At 45.5% G+C, this 14891-nt stretch overlaps 1 protein-coding gene across 1 annotated transcript; it reads right to left on the reverse strand.

Moving 5' to 3' along the window:
* Positions 1 to 3214: 3214 nt before the first annotated feature.
* Positions 3215 to 14487, reverse strand: LOC311104740 (EGF-containing fibulin-like extracellular matrix protein 2). The gene is made up of 11 exons (XM_084146634.1): positions 14306 to 14487; positions 8420 to 8653; positions 8067 to 8115; positions 7732 to 7947; positions 7161 to 7283; positions 6665 to 6781; positions 6445 to 6564; positions 6140 to 6259; positions 5812 to 5938; positions 4425 to 4620; positions 3215 to 4196 (listed from the first exon to the last, which is right to left on the reverse strand). The coding sequence occupies exons 2-11, from the start codon at positions 8507 to 8509 to the stop codon at positions 4035 to 4037; spliced, it is 1320 nt and encodes a 439-aa protein (XP_084002760.1). The 5' UTR covers positions 8510 to 8653; positions 14306 to 14487; the 3' UTR covers positions 3215 to 4034.
* Positions 14488 to 14891: the final 404 nt, after the last annotated feature.

Below are 14891 nucleotides of genomic sequence, written 5' to 3' on the forward strand. Positions count from 1 at the left end.
GTTTGTTCACAGAAGATGGTATCTTATCAATTATGCATAGTTGGCGTTTATGTCTTTACCCTGGGTACAGAGCAGGTTATGTGAGTTCTAGGAGAAGATGTCCTTAGATTCTTTGAGTGCCCTATATCTTCCATTGGCTGTATTTCCTGGCCCAGTGATTGCATTACTGCCCCACTGACTCCCACCCCCACACCCGGCCTGGCCCACGGCGGAAGGCTTGCCCAGGAAAATGAGCTCATACCTGGGCGGAGGTGCCAAAGAGAGGCCCACTGTTCCGCTCCCTACTGCCACCCCAAACACTCCTCCCCATGTCTGCATACACACTCACACCGTGGCACTCACACACAACCTCACACCTACGCTCATACTCTTATTGCGAATGCAAAAACAAAACACCTCGCACATACACATACCCTTGCGCATACACACACAAACCCACACACAACATATTAGCATCCTCCCCCATGCCCACTGCGCGGGTACAGTACAGTCTGATCCCATTTCACTCAGGTTATTTCCTTGTATCAGTGCCAACAGGAAATGCCATGGGAGTTGTTCCACTCTATTCCTCCCCCGTAACCCACCCTTCCTCCATACCCCGCAACACCATAATGTTGTTAACTATGATCTGTACCACAAAGCCCTGAGCTAAGACAAGCATACTGATGCCATCTGGTCGTTGTGTGTTAATGTACACAGTGCCTTCAGAAAGTATTCACACCCATTGACTTTTTCCACATTTTGTTGTCTTACAAAGTGGGATTAAAATTGAAGTAATGGTCATTTTCTGACAACAATCTACAAAAAATATTCTGTAATGTCAAAGGGGAAGAAAAAATGTTTTGAAAAATAAAAAATAACTAATGAAAAATAATACACAAATATCTCTTGTTTAGATACGTATTCACCCCCCTGGGTTAGAAACACCTTTGGCAGCAGTTACAGCTGTGAGTCTTTTTGGGTAAGTCTCTAAGAGTTTTGCACACCTGAATTGTACAATATTTACTCATTATTATTTTTTAAATTCTTCAAGCTCTGTCAAGTTGGTTGTTGATCATTGCTAGACAGCAGTTTTCAAGTCATGCCATTTTCAAACAGATTTAAGTCAAAACTGTAACTAGGCCATTCAGGAATATTCAATGTCATCTTGGTAAGCAACTCCAGAGTATATTTGGCCTTTTAGGGTTATTGTCCTGCTGAAAGGTGAAATTGTCTCCCAGCGTCTGTTGAAAAGCAGACTAAACAGGGTTTTCCTCTAGGATTTTGCCTGTGCTTAGCTACATTCCGTTTCTTTTTATCCTGAAAAACTCCCCAGCCCTTGCTGATGACAAACATACGCATGACATGATGCAGCCACCACCATGCTTGAAAATATTGAGAGTTGTACCCAGTGATGTATTGGATTTGCCCCAGAAATAACACTTTGTATTCAGGACAAAAAGTGAATTCCTTTGCCATTCTTTTTGCAGTATTACTTTAATGCCTTGTTGCAAACAGGATGCATGTTTTGGAAAAAAAATCACCATTGGCCTTATGGTGAAATCCCTGAGCGGTTTCTTTCCTCTCAGGCAAATTAGTTAGGAAGGAAGAACATCTGTATCTTTGTAGTGATTGGGTGTATTGTAGTGATTGGATGTAGCTCAGTTGGTAGAGCATGGCGTTTGCAACGCCAGGGTTGTGGGTTTGATTCCCACTGGGGGCTAGTATGAAACAAATTATAATGTAATCACTCACTAACTGTAAGTCGCTCTGGATAAGAGTGTCTGCTAAATGACTGTAAATGTATTGATACACCATCCAAAGCCTAATTAATAACTTCACTAAGCTCAAAGGGATATTCAGTGTCAGATTCTTTATTTTTACCAATCTGTGCCCTTCTTTGTGAGATATTAGAAAACTTCCCTGGTCTTTGTGGTTGAGTCTGTGCTTGAAATTCACTAGTCGACTGAGGGACCTTACAGATAATTGTATGTGTGGGGTACAGAGATAGGGTAGTCATAAAAAAATCATGTTAGTTACTATTATTGCACACAGAGTCAGTCCATGCAACTTATTATGTGATTTGTTAAGAACATTTTTACTCCATGCCATAACAAAGGGGTTGAATATGTTTTGACTCAAGACATTTCATCTTTTCATTTTTCATTAATTTATAAAAATGTCTAAAAACACAATTCCACTTTGGCATTATGGGATATTATGTGTAGATCAGTGACACAAAATCTCAATTTAATAAATGTTATGTTCACACAACAAAATGTGGAAAAAGTCAAGGGGTGTGAATACTTTCTGAAGGCACTGTATGTCTGCAGGGGCTGCATGTTATACACTACCTGTGGTTATTATTTGTTGTACGTTAGTGTGTGTATCCATAGTGACTCTGCATCTCTCAAGTCCATGAGTTCATTGTTAGGGAGAAGGTAGTCAGGTTCAGTAGTCAGGTTAAAAAACAGCAGATTCCATCACCTCGGGTTGATACTATTCCTGTCAGCCTGGGAGAAAGAGCTGTGTGTCACACTGCCACCTTGTGGCTGTACTGGCTACCGACTCCACTCTGGGCTGATTGCGTAAGACTGCGCGGCGTATGAGTCATCACCCTTAAGTGAGGATAGATTGGAGGTGTGTGTGGTGTGTGTGTGATGTTTGTGTGTGGTGTGTGTGTGCGTGTGTTGTAAGGAGGAGGCTGTCTGGGCGGAGCTAGCAGCAGCGGACGCAATGGACGATGAAATGAGGGCTTTCCCGTTTTTTTGTGGGGCACATGAGTCATCACCCTTGAGTGAGGATAGATTGGAGGTGTGTGTGGTGTTTGAGTGTGGTGTGTGTTGTAAGGAGGAGGATGTCTGGGCGGAGATAGCAGCAGCGGACCCAATGGACTATGAAATTAGGGCTTTCCCGTTTTTTTGTGGGACTGTAGAAGAATCACTACCCAAGCAATATGGCTTTAGTCACCTAGGGGAGAGGGAGAACACAGTGACTGTGTTAGATCAGTATGCCACTGGTCGTCTTGTTATGCCGCACATATTAAGGCTAATGAGTCTTAAGCTTATTTCCATTCAGAAAGGTCAGCTAGCTACGACCATAGCACACTGTGGGAAATAAGGAAATACTGTATGAAGGAAAAGGAGAAACAGGAGTTGAAGAAGTAGGAGAGAAATGGGACTATATTAAGAAAGAGGGTGACATGGTGAAATAATATGAACAAAAGGCAATGGTTAACACATTATTAAAATGTATAGCGTTTTATTTTGTATCAGCTTCCTGGACAAAAAGTAAAACAAAATCAGTAATGTGACAAAACTACAAATGGTGAGTGAGTGAGAGCGTCAGCTCTAGGACTAGCTATGATTTAGGAGAGAGATGGATGCAGGAGCGACAGGGTGGATGAGAAGGTTCGATCTGAGTGGTTATTGAGTCGTGTCCATGGACGAAAACGGTCATAAAGGAATGAGAATAGCATGAAAATATAGGAGTGAGAATGGGTCTGCTCAAAGAAAGAGAATGACAGAGTCTAGATGAGAATGATGAAATAATGTGTTTTTTGCACCTCTCTTTATCTTCAATTGCAGGGTATTTCTAAAACATGTAAGGGGTTTGTACCAAAGGTTACTAGACTAATTGTCCCTATTTGGCTCAAAGGACCATGACAAATGAGCAGCGTGGAGCAGTTGGGAATGATACTTTAGGAGACTTCAGCTAAGAGGCAGGGAACAAACATGTACGGTATGTGGGCTGGGGGAAATGTCACTTCGTAGTATTGATGCTTATCAGTCATATGTTATCGATGAAGTATTCATTTTTATAAATGTCTCTTTACCTCACTCTATCTTAGCTTTCCCAGAGGGTTGTGATTTGAGTTGTGTGTTTTCTTTGCAGGTCATGAAATAGGAGAAGCTAACAAACTTCTGACATCATGTTACAGTATCTGACTGTGCTGTTTATGACCCCTTTCAATTCTAGATGGTTCTGTGTGTCCTATTTCTCCTCTCTTGTGTCTGTACTGTGTTTCTCCCCCTCTCTGACTCTCTGTCCTCCCTTTAGAAGGCATAAGGCCCTACGTAGATGGACAGTCGCAGGGCCGAGCTGGTCTGGTAGCTCAGGAGGGGGTTGACTGACACCATCTCCAGGTCCAGTGTGTACTCTTGGGGTCCCGTCACGGCCCGGGCTAAAACCAGCATGGCGCTGATGTTGTTGATTTGCTGAGAGACACAGAAATGATAGTGAGGTTAGTCAGGGTCAGTCGCGCTCTCCTAGTCTAAAAGTCAAGAAACGTGTGTTACTAAGTCCTGTTATGATGCAAGGTCTCAAAACTGGACCTCCACTGTCATCGTAAATTCACTAGTCTATCATCATATATTGACAAGCTGGATGGGAGGGTGACCCAGGCTGGTGCTGTACAAGGGCTGTTACACTGTGGCTGTGCTCACTCTGATGTAGAAGTCTCCGTCGTCGTCTCCAGAGCGGATACGGAAGGTGTTGTATGCTCCGGGGTAGACGCTGGTGGCCTGGATCTGGAAGATGTCTGAGGGGACGGAGCGCTCCGACGTGATGCTCATGTAGCGTTGGACGATAGAGAAGGGTAGGTCTCGACAGGCTGGCTTGGTCACAGGACAAACACAGCGACTGGACACACAGGAAAGACAAATAGCAGGTTTTAGTCCTCTGGAGAGATATATGAGTTGTGCCATAGTGGCAGTCATGTTGCATAAATAAAAATTTCCTGAAATTTGACCTCATGAACTAGATGACTTACTGATGAACTTTCTATTCTGTTTCATTTAAATTAAAACAGAATATTTGATATTTATCACTAAATATTAAATATGGATTACATCCTTTGATATGCTCATGCTTGTCTGCAACCTGGACTCAGGGGTAGACGTAACATAGTAAACTAAAATCCGGGACGCTCAAATTAGTATGATATGTAATGTTTGGTATGGTATGTATTCATTTGTGGATGTCCATCATTCATTTCATATGATATGTTACGAATTACAATTCGTATGATATGTTACGAATGACAAATCGTATGATATGTTTACGAATTACAATTAGTTGTGGCTAACGTTACCTAGACTAGGGGTTAGGTTTAGGGGTTAGGGTGTAGCTAATATGCTAAGTAGTTGCAAAGTAGCTAAAAAGTAGTAAGTAGTTGCAAAGTTGATAATTAGCTAAAATGCTAAAGTTGTCCGTGATGAGATTCAAACACGCAACCTTTGGGTTGCTAGACGTTCGCGTCCTTTCGTTTTTGCCTGAAGTAACCTTCTATCTTATGGAACCATACCAAACATAACATACTAATTTGAGTGTTCCAGATTTTTGTTTACTATGTTACGTCTAGTCTATGAGACCAGCCTGCATGCGTAGATAAATGTTCAAAAGAGTAGTTCATAACTCAACCACTAGAGGGGTATATTGCAATATGAAGGAGCATGGTGAACTATCCTCAAACCAAGATGGATTACATTCAACTGTATTTGAACAGTGGCCATTTCCCCAATAGTTTTTCTGAAGCAGTTTTCATACAGCTGGGGGAAATTAACCACTGTCCACACCTGTTATCATTGTAAGACTGGTTTCACTCTTCTAACAGCATTCTAATTGTACTGGAACATCTTCAACTGAAAAGATCACAGAATTGGACAGAGATATGGATAAAGCAATTGGCGCAATCTTATAAATAATGTGAGCTATGCTCCATACAGAGGCTGATGATATGTTGAGATTTGTGCCCAGGGCATAGTTTGATAATGGGGAAAAGGTGTGTGTGTGTATGTGTGTGCGCCCATGTTTTAATAAATGTTCACTCACTTGTCAGATACTTGGACGTAGGGGTCCTGGCAACGGTTGGTGTCCACACACTGACTGGCACCGTGGATATTCACACAGGTCTGTCCTTCAGTACACTGGTGCACTCCGGTCTCACACTCATTTATATCTGGGGAGGAGAGGGATAGATTGAGGGTCGGAGAAAGAGAGAGAATTGAAATGAATAGAATCAATTAGAATACTTTATCGTCCACTAACAACGAGGACAACGAAAGAACACACAGGTACAGTTAGCTGACATTGAAGTGAAGGATGGGAAAAGGTGTTAAGAAAAACATTGAGATGGAGAACAGATGGAGAAGGTGCTTACCCTGGCATAGTCGAGTGCCCAGCAGCTGGTAGCCTTCTGGGCACTGACAGGAGAACTTCCCGGGCTCATTGACACACTGATACTGGCACAGGTAACTGGAGTAGCTGCACTCGTCTATGTCTGCAGAACGATGGAGGGAGAGAGAGGGGAACAACGTTTAAGATCACAGTACAGCTGTTTTAACCAAGAAACAGAAGAACAGCTTTTAATAAATGCAAGAAAGAAAGAACTGGTTTTCTTTTCAGATCAAAGCACTGCTACTTTAATGACATTATAGAGACAGAGCAACAGATGTATCCTCTCACCATTGCAGGCGAAGCCGTCAGGCCCCAGCTCGTAGCCCTGGTCACAGCGACAGAGGAAGGTACCGTAGGTGTTATAACACCGCTGCTGACAGGGGGCGCCCATGTCACACTCATTCACATCTGGAAGGAGGAGGAGAGGGAGAAGTCTATATATCTATATCAGTCTGGATAGACTGGGACTCTCTGTATGTGCTTGTGTGTATATCTGACCATGCCTTACCAATACAGGAGCGGTTGTTGCCGGCCAGCTGGAAGCCTGGTTCACACTGACAGGAGAAGGAGCCAGGGACGTTGACACAGCGATGCTGACAGTACCTGTATCTGCACTCGTCAATGTCTGACAACACAGATGGAAGGAGAGCATTTAGAAACAGTTCCAGAGAGAAGGAGGAGATTGAGTTGACCAACCAGGTCGTTATGGTGAAGGAGAATTTGATCCAAATGGCTTTCCTGTTTAAATAGAGGTCAAATAACATGGTACAATGACTAAGGAGAATTTGACCTATCCGGTGTATGTGACAATAAAACATATTAACATATTAATTGTGAATAAATTAAATGACATTCCTGGTGAAATAGAGGTCAAATAACATGCTACAATGACTAAGCTTAACCACAACAATGAGGTGAGACCGCAAACAGTGAGTCGGTGTGACTCAGGCCAGTGACTAGACTGGTTAGAGGGAGTCCTATGGGAGTACTATCGGGTGTCTTACCGATGCACTCAACGCCAACCTTACGGTAACCCTCAGGACACTGGCAGGTGAAGGCTCCCGGCGTGTTGATGCACTGCTGGCTGGGCTGGCAGTCGTGTTCATCTCTCTCACACTCATTCACGTCTGTGTGTGAGATATGGCAAAATAACACAATGTACTTAGTAAAATGGATGTTAATACAGCTGCCCCACATTGTCCAATCATTATTCCTGTCTCATGCATTCCCCATCAACAACACCTATCACCCCGACCCCAAGAACAACAGGACAAGCAGCTCTCTCAACACTCTCCATCCTATAAAACTAAGAGCAGCTGTCCTCGTGTGAAATCTCCACATTCCAGTACCAGCGATCCACCCCCCATGGACAAATACTCACACACAACCACCCCAACACACACTTGACACAGCCACCTGTCCCACACTATGGTCTGCACTCATCCAGACTACATGCTTATTGCCCAATCACAAAGAAGGCACACACGCACACCTTATCCTGTCCCCCTGCAGCCACCTGTCCACCCCCCCGTCCCCCCCGTCCGTCCGTCCCTGTCCGTCCATCCCCTCTCTCACCCACACAGCTGTCTCCCCCCTGGGGCTCGTAGCCCAGAGGACAGGGGTTGAAGGGCTCTCTGGCGGTGCTCTCCAGGTTGGTCCCAGGCTGGCTGGGGGGGTCCGGGGCTGGGATGACCGAGGCAGAACGGGGGAGGCACAGGTAGCCCCCGTAGTGGTTGAAGCACTTCATCTCCCCCTTACAGGCCTCCGGAATGGTCTCACACTCGTTTATGTCTGTCGGGAGAGAGGGAGAAGGAAAAGGAGTGAAAGACAGAAGTGGTTTCAAGTTGTAATGCTCATCTGATGCAGGGAAGATAAGAGATGGGGACATGAGGATAAGCGAGGGTCATTACCTTTGCAGTGCTGAGTCTGAGGGTCCCATTGATATCCATCTGTGCATTCCTACAGATAGCAGGAGAGAGAGAGCGAGAGTCACATGCACTGAATAATCCAAATCACCTTTCATTTGTAGCTATCATGTGCACTTTGAATCATGGCTGTCACACTAATAGGAGGATACCTAGTCAGAGGCACAGAGGGGGACGGAAAAAGAGAGATGTCAGAGTACAGCGGAGGTCAACAGGAGAGAAGAGCAGCTGCAGTACAGAAGGGGTCCAATCATCAGTCTGGCGTATGGTGGGAGGAGACGAAAAGATGGAAGGGGAGGAGGAAGGGAGAGAAAGGGTCCTGGAGTACCCATCCTTACCGTGTAGGTGTCACTTTCTGTAAGTGGCTGTGAAATAGCACTGCGGAGGAACACAGACACACACAGGATCGCCGCACACCCGCCCCGCATGCTCACAGACTGACTGGCAGATAGGACAGGATCACACACAGACACACACTGGCACAGCCGGCGGGTCAGACAGGTAGCGGCGCCTCAGGTCAGGATGAGAGAAGCTGCCGGCTTGTTGTGGTGCTCAGAGCAGCTCAGCGGTATCTGCAGAGAGAGAGAGTTAGATACTTAGGATTCTCATTAACCTGGGTTGATAAGAGAGAGAGTTACTTCACAACCTGGGTTAGAACAGTTGGAACAGCTTTCAATCCATCCACTTAATAAACTCCCCATAACACTGTGGCTGTGTTGACATCTAACACTTTTCTGAAGCCAGGCTCAGAAGTCAACTCACACAAGTCCCGTGTGACTCAGATGTTAGTCATTATTTGCTAATCGAACATCTTTCCCCTGAATCCCCACCAGTATGACGGAGAGAAAGCCCGTCTCCCCCTGCTGGCGAAAGGTCAATATAATGACGTACTCTATCCATCAGCTAAAAATAACAAAGTCATGTTAGCTCTCCATAGACAGCCCTCTGTTTCCCCCAGACAGGCCCACTGTAACCGGGACTAGGAATACACACACACACACACACACACATGCACACACAAATGCTCACACACAAACCTACAGTATACCAGAGTGAGCCGTTAAAATACAGCAAGGCCTGTATGAGCTCCTACATCTCAGGGTATTGTCTGACAATTTCAAGACATTACTTTCCGTTTCCCCAGACGCCGCAAGCTCTGACACAGATCTCTGCTCTGTTCATCCATCTAAATCACTGTCACTGACTAGTATCGCAGAATCCATTATTGTCTTTGTTTGAGTCTGGCATCGTTCATCATTTGCTAGTGTGTTATTCATTGAAGTACTGCATGTGGAGTTGGAGAAGCATACAGACAGCGCTATGCTGCTCTTTTTGGGAGAGACCAACCATCCTCCATTTAATGTTCTTGGAGAGTGGAAGCACAGCTGTTTAAGTAGACCCTGTACCTAGACAAATAAATCCTCTATTCCAGCTCCCTCAGACAAAAAAAGAAGAGAAAGCTGGCCAAATGTAACAATAAAACATCTCTGAGTAACCGACATTTGTGCAAAAAACGTCAGTTAGAATTTTCTCCAGGCAAAATAATATATGAAGAGGAAAGTTATAATCATTGCTTTCCTTACACACACACACACACACACACACACGAGTATGCTGTAATACTCAACCACTTGTTGCGCCCCATGCAAACACACACACACACACACACACTAACCTCAGAGAGGCCAAGCAAGAAGCCACAGAGCAACGTGTGTACCCACACAAACATGCTAACTGTCTTACATCACACTCCAAATGTAGCTTAACCTTCCTTCTCAAGCACCAAAACAAATGTTCCACTGAGTTCCCAGGACAACTATATACACAGTCAGTGCACCTGTCACAACTTCACCATTTTTCACACACTCACAAAAGTGAGGTCTTTTAGTGGACCTTGCATCATATCATCTTCAATAGGTCTGCATCGTATGCAGGAGTATACACACACTGTACCCCTGGACACACACTGTACCTCTGGACACACACTGTACCCCTGGACACACACTGTACCCCTGGACACACACTGTACCTCTGGACACACACTGTACCCCTGGACACACACTGTACCTCTGGATACACACTGTACCTCTGGACACACACTGTACCCCTGGACACACACTGTACCCCTGGACACACACTGTACCCCTGGAAACACACTGTACCCCTGGACACACACTGTACCCCTGGACACACACTGTACCCCTGGACACACACTGTACCCCTGGACACACACTGTACCCCTGGACACACACTGTACCCCTGGAAACACACTGTACCCCTGGACACACACTGTACCCCTGGACACACACTGTACCCCTGGACACACACTGTACCCCTGGACACACACTGTACCTCTGGACACACACTGTACCCCTGGACACACACTGCACCTCTGGACACACACTGTACACCTGGACACACACTGTACACCTGGACACTTAGACAGCCACAATATGAGGACACGTCAGAATCCGCTTTGGGGGGGGGGGGGGGGGTAAATCTGACCTAAAACCACCAAAAAACAACTGTCCGCCAGTTGAGAGTCCAGTCACTCAGTCACCCAGGCCTGTGAGCAGCAGGCAGACGTGGGTAGGTGCTGCCTCGCCTCCGCTGACCATTGAGCACCATGTGGTGATTGGACCTCTGGAATGCCTGTGGCAAGGATGTGGGCTGCAGATCCCAGTAGGGATACCCTGCCATCACGGTGTTTCTCAGAGTATCAGGTTCTGGGAAAGCCCCCCATGGTTCATGTAGGACAGCTGCTGCCAACCCTACAGCCTCTGGTCTCTGAGTGGGAGGATGGTCTGTCACTCTGATAGTCTTCCACAGGCCAACCACTGGTCTTTTCATTGTTTGTGGTTCTGGTTACAACAGGTGTCGGTGAACCATGGTTAACATGACATTTACAAGTGTAGCATTGTCTACCATGTACAGTAGTACACATTGCTCACAGAAATAAAGTAATTATATGGCCCCGTCTTTACTTGGATTGAAGAGGAAATTCTGCAACTCTTGGAGGACAGTGGATGTTGATACAGATGCCGTCTTTACTTGGTACAGGTGCATTCCTTATATTACTGGCATCCCGTGGAGGCTTCTGAGGGGAGGACGGCTCATAATAATGGCTGGAACGGAGCAAATGGAATGGCATCAAACACCTGGAAACCATGTGTTTGATGTATTTGAGACCATTCCACTAATTCCGTTCCAGCCATTACCACGAGCCCGTCCTCCCCAATTAAGGTGCCACCAACCTCCTGTGCTGGCATCAGTAGTATGTTAACTCCTGCAACAGGAGGTACCCCTATTCTTGAATCCACACCGTCAGCAGAATGACCAAGCAAAATAACAGCAGGGTCATAACGAAATGACTTCATGGGGACTAGGCAGAACACACAGTGAGACCACACACACAGTTATACACACACAGAGCAACATACACAAACACACATAGACTATACACACACACATCTACACATGCACACACAACGGTGGGAGACCCAACCAGAGACGGTCGTGTCTTGTGATGTATATATAGCCAGCTTTGTTCCGTTCTGCTCCGTAGTGCATGGAGCTGCTCTCTCTCTAACATGGTGGCCCGGTGGGCTCAAGCTGTGCTCTGTTCCCCTCGCTGCACTGAACCTGCCACCCAGCGGGCCAGAACCTCTTATATGTTATACCACTAAACTCCTGTGGTGTTAGATTTCTCTCACATTGCCGGACAGTAGAACTCCAGAAAACCAATAAAACATAACAGTTCCCCAGTGGAGTTAGCCTGTCGTCCCATGGGCACAGGGCTGTAGTCTGCTGGTGAGTGATGGAGAGGGTAGCTAGTGGCAGCCAGGCATGGAGAGCTGGCTGGGCCAAAGTGATCCAGTGGGTATCATGTGTTTACCCCCCTTGGATTTTTTTCACATTGGTCTACACCAAATACTCTGTAATGTCTAAGATTTGTTTTATTAATGAAAAATAAAACATAGTATTAATTGATTAGAAAAGTATCCCCCCCCCCCCCCCCCCACTTACAGCTGTAAGTATTTTAGGTAAGTCTATAAGAGCTTTGCACACCTGGATTGTGCAATATTTGCCCATTATTATTTTCAAAATTTGTCAAGCTCTGTCAAGATGCTGGGGATCATGGCTAGACAGCAATATTCAAGTCTTGCCATAGATTTTCATGCAGATTTAAGTCAAAACTGTAACATTCACTGTCTACTTGGTAAGCAATTTTAGTGTAGATTTGGCCTTGTGTTGTAGATTACTGTCCTGCTGAAAGGTGAATTCATCTCCCAGTGTCTGGTGGAAAGCAGACTGAAGCAGGTTTTCCTCTAGGACTTTGCCTGTGCTTCGCTCCATCCTGTTTCTTTTATCGTGAAAAAACCTCCCTAGTCTTTGCCAATGTCAAGCATACCCATACCATGATGCAGCCACCAAAATAAGGAGGCAGTTACTCAGTGACGTGTTGTGTTGGATTTGCCCTAAACATAAGACTTTGCATTTAGGCCAAAAAGTGTATTCCTTTGCCGTGTTGTTTTTGCAGTATGACTTTAGTGCCTTTTTGCATACAGGAGTCTATATTTGTGTACTTCTTTTCACTGTCATTTAGGTCACTATTGAGGAGTCACAACAATGTTGTTGATCCATCCTCTGTTTTCTCCCTTCACAGCCATTGAACGCTGTAGCTGTTTTAAAATCACCAATGGCCTCATGGTAACATCCCTGAGCAGTTTCATTCCTGTCCTGCAGCTCAGTTCAGAAGGACGACTGTATCTTTGTTGTGTCTGGGTGGTTTAATACATAATGCACAGCATAATTTGTAACATGACCATTCTTTAAGATATATTCAATGTCTGATTTGTTATTGTTACCAACCTACCAATCACTGCCCTTCTTAACGAGGCTTTTGAAAAGCTCCCTGGTCTTTGTAGTTGAATCTGTAATTGAAATTCAATACTTGACTGAGGGACCTTACAGATGTTGTACGTATAAGGGACAGAGGAAGGGGTAGTCATTTAAAAAATCATGTCAACCCCTATTATTTCACACAGAGTGAGTCCATGTAACTTATGTGATTTGTTCCGCCACATTTTACAGAATACTTTTTCAACAACTATATTTTAGTCATTCCATTTAAAAAAAACATTTGTTAACATTTGTAGAATTTTCTTTTCACTTCGACATTATGGAGTATTGTGTAGATGAAAGACAAAATAAATCACAACCAAATCCATTTCGATCCCACTTTGTCACGCAACGAAATATGAAAAAATCCAAGGGATGTGAATACTTATGATATGCTGTGGTAACTAGATGAGGTGGCGTGTGCCGAGGGCAGGAGATGATGGACACAGGGTGGGCCAGAGGGGGGAGTTTGGTATTTTAATAGTTGACCCTCCTCGCCGTGCCTCTGTGCTCTCCCCAGACCAGCCTTACTACTACTGTCGGCCTATGAACGCAGAATTCTTTCTGTCAAATGTTAGCAATTGAGAGTACATAAACACAGTGATAAAATGGCGCCCTGCTCTGCACAGAAGTGGTCTGTAAGGAAATAGGAAGGCAGTGTCCTGCACTGTGATGTAATGTGTGTGTATGGGAGTGAGGGTGTATACAGTGTGTTTAGTGCCATTGGGTGGCACCTGTCTCTCTAGTTTGTGGTTGTCCCTTGGTGTGGCCATATGGTAATGTGGGCCTGTCTGCTCCTCCTCACACTAAAGCAAGTCTTTCCAGCAAACAAATCCTGTACTTAGGGTTTAATCCAAGCTGACCATGTCTGGCAGGTTTTTTCATGCATCAAGTTCGCAGGAGATATTAATAGACTTTGCAACTGTGACATTAAATAGTTGTGAAATAGTAGTTGGATCTGTACAAGAGTTTCGTAATACATTTCCATTTACAAATACAACTACTCCCTTACACATGCTCTCTGTCCCTCCCTTCCACCCCCTCTCCCTCCCTCACATACACACAGGGCCTTGCCACCTCAGCTCTTGTAAGGATCCAACTGTAGCCGTGGAGGTTGAGTGGAGAGCAGTGGTGTAGCTGTGACGTGTCCACCCCCTCCAGGAGCAGAGGGTAAGAGGCACTTTTTTCTTTGTGACGTAATACACTCACGCACTTGGTTAATCGCTCCCTCACTCACAAAAGCTCTCGTAGACACACCCGCTCACTCTCTCTCTTTCAAACCCGCACACACACAAAGTCATTGTGAAACATGGTGAACTCACAGGCAAGTCTTCTTCGTTTGTGTGAATTCGTCTTCTTCCTGTTATCTTCAGGTTCCTGGTTTGGGTCCGTGTAGTGCTGTTCTAGTCCCCTGGCAGTGGTGGTCCCTGGTGTGTTGTGAGTGTGGAGAGCTGAAGTGGTCCCTCTATCTGTCCTGCTCCTGCCTCTATGGCCCTGAGAGAGTGAGTGGGCAGATCGACAGCTGGAGCAGCTGAATGCATGCAGGGGAGGGCGAGAAAGAGAGAGAGAAGGAAAGAGGGCGAGAGGGACAGCCCATTCCTACCCCCCTCTGGCCCCCTGCACTGCCATCCTCCCCCCTCCCTGACCCCCCAGGATGCAAATTCCTGGTCTGCGGCCCAAATTCCCAAATCCGTCCAAATCGCAGGCGGAACAACAACTTGCATAGATTCACACACATACTCCCCCTCCCCCGTGCCCCCACTCACAGGTCACACAACGCACCTGGTTTCATTTAAAATCACCCCCCACAACTCGCTCCCCCAATCTATCTATCCTTACTTCCCCCAACTTTTTCTCTCTTTCTGTACAGCCACTAAGTTTCCCTCGCTCCCGTCCAATCTGACACAG

The sequence above is a fragment of the Coregonus lavaretus genome (assembly GCF_964263955.1).
Source record: "Coregonus lavaretus genome assembly, chromosome: 29".
Lineage (NCBI taxonomy): Eukaryota > Metazoa > Chordata > Actinopteri > Salmoniformes > Salmonidae > Coregonus > Coregonus lavaretus.

Excerpts from the sequence above, each read along its gene's own strand:
- LOC311104740 (XM_084146634.1), bottom strand. The coding sequence starts at position 8,509 with ATGCGGGGCGGGTGTGCGGCGATCCTGTGTGTGTCTGTGTTCCTCCGC. Across the intron at positions 8,116-8,419 it reads CAGAAAGTGACACCTACACG|GAATGCACAGATGGATATCA; the intron begins GTAAGGATGGGT and ends TGCTATCTGTAG. Across the intron at positions 6,782-7,160 it reads GGTTGGCGTTGAGTGCATCG|ACATTGACGAGTGCAGATAC; the intron begins GTAAGACACCCG and ends CTGTGTTGTCAG.